This window comes from Orycteropus afer, unplaced genomic scaffold, assembly GCF_000298275.1.
Source record: "Orycteropus afer afer isolate SDZICR_OR568_19922 unplaced genomic scaffold, OryAfe1.0 scaffold00461, whole genome shotgun sequence".
NCBI lineage: Eukaryota > Metazoa > Chordata > Mammalia > Tubulidentata > Orycteropodidae > Orycteropus > Orycteropus afer.
This window is the reverse complement of record NW_006922048.1, coordinates 816566-821164: the sequence shown is the minus strand read 5'-3', so window position 1 is coordinate 821164 and position 4599 is coordinate 816566. Positions and strand designations below refer to the sequence as shown.

Here is a 4599-nt window from a genome sequence, read left to right as displayed (position 1 = left end):
TTTCAGTCAGCAGCCAAGTGTGTTCATCGTTTGCACCACCCAGTGACCCTAAGTCACGCGTGTGATAAATTGATCAGCCAGCATTCATGCCCACAGCCCGCACTCTTAAGCACCACACTCTCCCACCTTCTAGCCCAATTGAAAATTCTGGCCCTCTGGGCCACATCAGAGTCGCATTGGGACTCGTGTCACCTATTTCTGTCTGCTCCCTATTCCTAGAGGCATTTGCGACCCCTGGTTCAAAGGTTCCCTAGGTAGCGCAGTTCGTGCCGGACTACTAACTGAAAGGTTACTGGTTCAAACCCACCCAATGCTGCCACAGAAGAAAGACCTGGCAGTCTGCTCCTATAACGCTTACAACCGAAAAAAATCCTATGGTACAGTTCTGCTCTGTCACATGGGGTCGCTGTGAGCCATAATCAAGTCAGTGGCACCCAACATCTTGTACCAGATCCCTGAGTGGGACAAACGGTCTGTGTTCAACCACAAACCTAAAGATTGGTGGTTCAAACCCACCCAGCGGTGCTCTGCAAGAAAGCCCTGGTGGGCTACTTCCGAAAAATCCATCACTGAAGATGCAGTAGGACACAGTTCTACACTGACCCACAAGGGGTCGCCGTGAGTCAGAATCGATGGCTACGGGGTTGGTTTAAGAGCTGACCTTATCCTTACTCCCGCCCCTTCCTGCAGGCGGCGTGGTGACCTCAGGCCTGGCCATCTATGACACAATGCAGTACATCCTGAACCCCATCTGCACGTGGTGCGTGGGCCAGGCCGCCAGCATGGGCTCCCTGCTTCTGGCCGCTGGCTCCCCCGGCATGCGCCACTCGCTCCCCAACTCCCGCATCATGATCCACCAGCCTTCCGGGGGTGCCCGGGTGAGTGCCGTGAGCTGCTGCGGGGACAGGGAACCGTCTGGGGCAGAGGTCAGGTGTAGGCATCAAGAAGCCCTCCCCGTGGAGGCCAGGAGGAAACAGGATGTCCCACCTCCCCAAAACTAGAAGCCTGAGGCCCAAGGAGGGCTCCCAGGTCCCATGTCTAGCCTCCTTCCCCACCCCACCCCCCATACAGGGCTGACACTGACTCCGCTGTCTCACGCCCCTTGTGACATCCCCAGGGCCAAGCCACAGACATCGCCATCCAGGCAGAAGAGATCATGAAACTGAAGAAGCAGCTGTACAGCATCTATGCCAAACACACCAAGCAGAGCCTGCAGGTGATAGGTGAGTGCCCGGGCTCGTCCCCGCTGCTGCTCAAGGTTTCGTTTAATGCACGTGTGTGCCAGACAGTGCTCTAAATGGAACCAGATGTAACTAAGGGCCTGTCCACAGAACGAGAGGCCAGCATCAGTCTCCACTAAGAGAGGCTGAGAGCATTCCCCTTGCAGACAGATACCAGACAGGGATGCCCTCTGTCACCACTCCTCTTCAGTATTGTACTGGAAGGGCTAGCCAGAGCAGCACAGCAAGGAAGGGAAAGACGGGCATTCAGATGGGTAAAGAGGAAGTGAAACTATCCTTGTTTGCAGATAATAAAATTCTATATAGAAAACCTCGGAAGGAAGATGGGGCACTCTACTTCCATAGTGATACTGCCTCAGCAACACAAGGAAGGGTCGCTATGAGTCGGTTCCGACTCGACGGCACATAACAACAACAACATAGAAAACCTCAAAACTTTTACAAGAAAACTACTGGCACTAACAGAAGGGTTTATCAAGGTAGCAAGATATAAGATGAACATATAAAAATCAGTTGGATTCCTCTCCACCAACAAAGAGGACTTCAGAAAGGAAATCAGGAAAACAATGCTAATTACAAACCAAACTCACTGCCATGAAGTCGATTCTCACTCACAGCGACCCCCATAGGGTTTCCAAGGCTGTCCATCTACAGAAGCAGACTGTTCCATCTTTCTTCCATGGAGCGGCTGGTGGGTTCGAACCCCCAACCTTTTGGTTGGCAACCAAATGCTGTAACAACACCACCACCAGAGCTCCTTTACCAATTACAATAAACCAAAAACCATACTCACTGCCACCGAGTCAAATCTGACTCATAGCGACCCCTATTGTGTCTCTGAGGCAGTAAATCTTTACAGAAGTAGATTGCCAAGTCTTGCTTCCATGGAGTGGCTGGTGGGTTTGAACCACCAACCTTCTGGTTAGCAGTCAGATACCTTAGGCACTGAGCTACCAGATGCTGGTAGCACCCTCCAATTGTGATGACCAAAGGTGACTCAGATACTGCTAAACATCCCCTGGGGGACAAAACCTCCCTTGGTGAGGCCCATTGTCCTAACCACTTTAAAAATATTAACTTACAAAATACCCACAAAAACACCATTGAAATACCTCAAAAGCTCTGAACAGGGTCTTCAAAACAGAAAACTCCAAATGGCCAATACACGTAAGAAGAACACATAGTAGCGTTAGCTGTCACTGTGTTGAGTTGACTCCAACTCATAGTAACCCCATGTAACATACATGCCCCATTGGGCTTCCTAGGCTGTAAGCTTCATGGAAGCAGATTGCCAAGTCTTTCTCCGACAGCTGGGTGGGTTAGAACTGCCACCATTCTGTTGGCAGCCGAGTGCTTACCTTTGCGCCACTAGGACTGCTGACGAGTGGATTCCAACACATGGCACCCTTAGAGGACAGGGTAGAATTGCCACAGAGCAGCTGGTGGGTTTGAACCACCAGTCATCTGATTAGCAGCTGAGCACATACCCACTGCACTGCCAGGGCTCCCATTAGTCCTTATCACTGCCGTCGAGTTGGTTCCACTCATAGCGACCCCCCTTGGGTTTCCGAGGCGGTATCTCTACTTAAGTAGATTGCCCAACCTTCCTTCCGTGGAGTGGCTGGTGGGTTTGAACCGCCAGCCATCTGGTTAGCAGTCAAGTGCCTTAGGTACTGCACCACCAGCACTCCCAATTACTCCTGAGAGAAAGGCAAATTAAAGCCGTCCTGAGATACCATTATACTCCTCTGTTGTTAGTTGCTATCCAGTAGATTCCGACACCTGTCAACCCCGCGTGTGCAAGGTAGAGCTGCTCTGTAGGGTTTCTGAGGCCGCGACCTTTCAGAAGGAGATCTCCAGGCCTTTCTCGCAAACCGCCAACCTTATGGCTAGTAGCCGAGTGCTTAACCATTTGCGCCACCCATTACAATCCAGCAGAAGCGCTTCGGTGAGAGGTCCCGACGGTAGCAAATGCTGGTAAGGATGTGGAGACGTTTCTACTCGAATGCACAGGGCCTCTGGCAGTAGCAGTTGACCCAATAGCAACTCAGTGTGTCCTACACCAATGGAAAGTAAGAAACGGTTGAAACAGGAATTTCAGGAAATTGAGGAGACCAAAGCTGAGAAGGCTAGGGTTACATGGGGGAGAAGTGGCAGAGTGGGGACCCAAACTTGGCTCCAGGGTCCCTGCTCCTAACCCCGTGTGTGCTGCTTCCCTCCCCAGAGTCGGCCATGGAGCGGGACCGCTACATGAGCCCCATGGAGGCCCAGGAGTTCGGCATTCTGGACAAGGTACTGGTCCACCCACCCCAGGACGGGGAGGATGAGCCCGAGCTGGTGCAGAAGGAGCCCGCCGCAGCCACAGCCGCAGCAGAGCCTACCCCAGCCAGCTCCTGAGAGCGGACCTCCCCTCCAGAGGAAAGTTCCGGGCCGGGCGGACCCTGAGGCTGCAGCCCAGTGCCCCTCTTGCTGCTGAGCCCGGAGCCTCTGAGGGCTGAGGAACTCTGGATTTGGGGGTGCCCTTGTGGCAGGGCAGCCTCCCTGAGACACTGTGATGTGAAATTAAATCTTTGTGGTCTTCGCTCCCTGTGTGTGCCTTCCCTTCACCGCTCCACCGTGGGAGTGCACCCCCCTGGGCTTCACACAGGCCCAGCCGAGACTCCTGAAGCCCAGCCGAGACTCCCACCTCCTTCCTCCGGCAGACGCCTTTGTTGCTGTTAGCGGTAGCCTCCAGTCAGCCTCCAACCCAGGGTGACCCCACACATCTGAGATACTGGTGCCATAGCTTCCAGCATCACAACAGTGTGCGAGCCAGCCATAGTACAACAAACGACAGTGTTGTTAGTTGCAGTCGGTTCCCACTCATGGTGACCCCACGCATGCAGAGTCGACTTGGGTTTTCTAGTCTGAGTTTTCAGAAGCACATCTCCAGGCCTGTCTTCTGAGGCGTCTCTGGAGGGTTTGAACCACCCATCTTCCAGTTGTATGTTTAGATGCTACTGAGTTGGTCCTGAGCCAACCTTCCATACGACAGAATGAAGCATTGCTTGGTCCTGTGCTGTCCCCACAATCATCGCATGTTTGAGCCCACTGTTGCAGGCTCCGTGTCAACCCATCTCATTGAGGGCCTGTCACTGACCTACTTCTCCGGGGACTGGTCCCTCCCGATAACGTCCAAAGTATGTGAGGAGAGGTCTCACTGTCCTCGCTCCTGAGGAGCATCCTGTCTGTGCAGGTTTGTTCTGGCCACCCATGGTATATTGAATGTACTTGGCCAACACCACAATTGCCAATTGCTATGCATCAGTTCTCTGATCTTTAGTCACTGTCCAGCTTTCATATACATATGAGCCGATTG

The 4599-nt window shown here is 53.0% G+C and overlaps 2 protein-coding genes across 2 annotated transcripts in view; both read left to right on the top strand.

Moving 5' to 3' along the window:
- LOC103208729 (caseinolytic mitochondrial matrix peptidase proteolytic subunit) overlaps positions 1-3638 on the top strand; it is an 8147-nt gene extending 4509 nt beyond the window's left edge. Inside the window, exons 4-6 of the mRNA XM_007954450.2 lie at positions 691-878; positions 1118-1223; positions 3466-3638. Of these exons, the coding sequence (XP_007952641.1) occupies positions 691-878; positions 1118-1223; positions 3466-3638 (467 nt within the window). The remainder of the gene's footprint in view (positions 1-690; positions 879-1117; positions 1224-3465) is intronic.
- Positions 3639-4276: 638 nt separating this feature from the next.
- Positions 4277-4599, top strand: part of ALKBH7 (alkB homolog 7) — a 4098-nt gene continuing 3775 nt past the window's right edge. The window contains exon 1 of the mRNA XM_007954490.1: positions 4277-4291. Within this exon, the coding sequence (XP_007952681.1) occupies positions 4277-4291 (15 nt within the window). The remainder of the gene's footprint in view (positions 4292-4599) is intronic.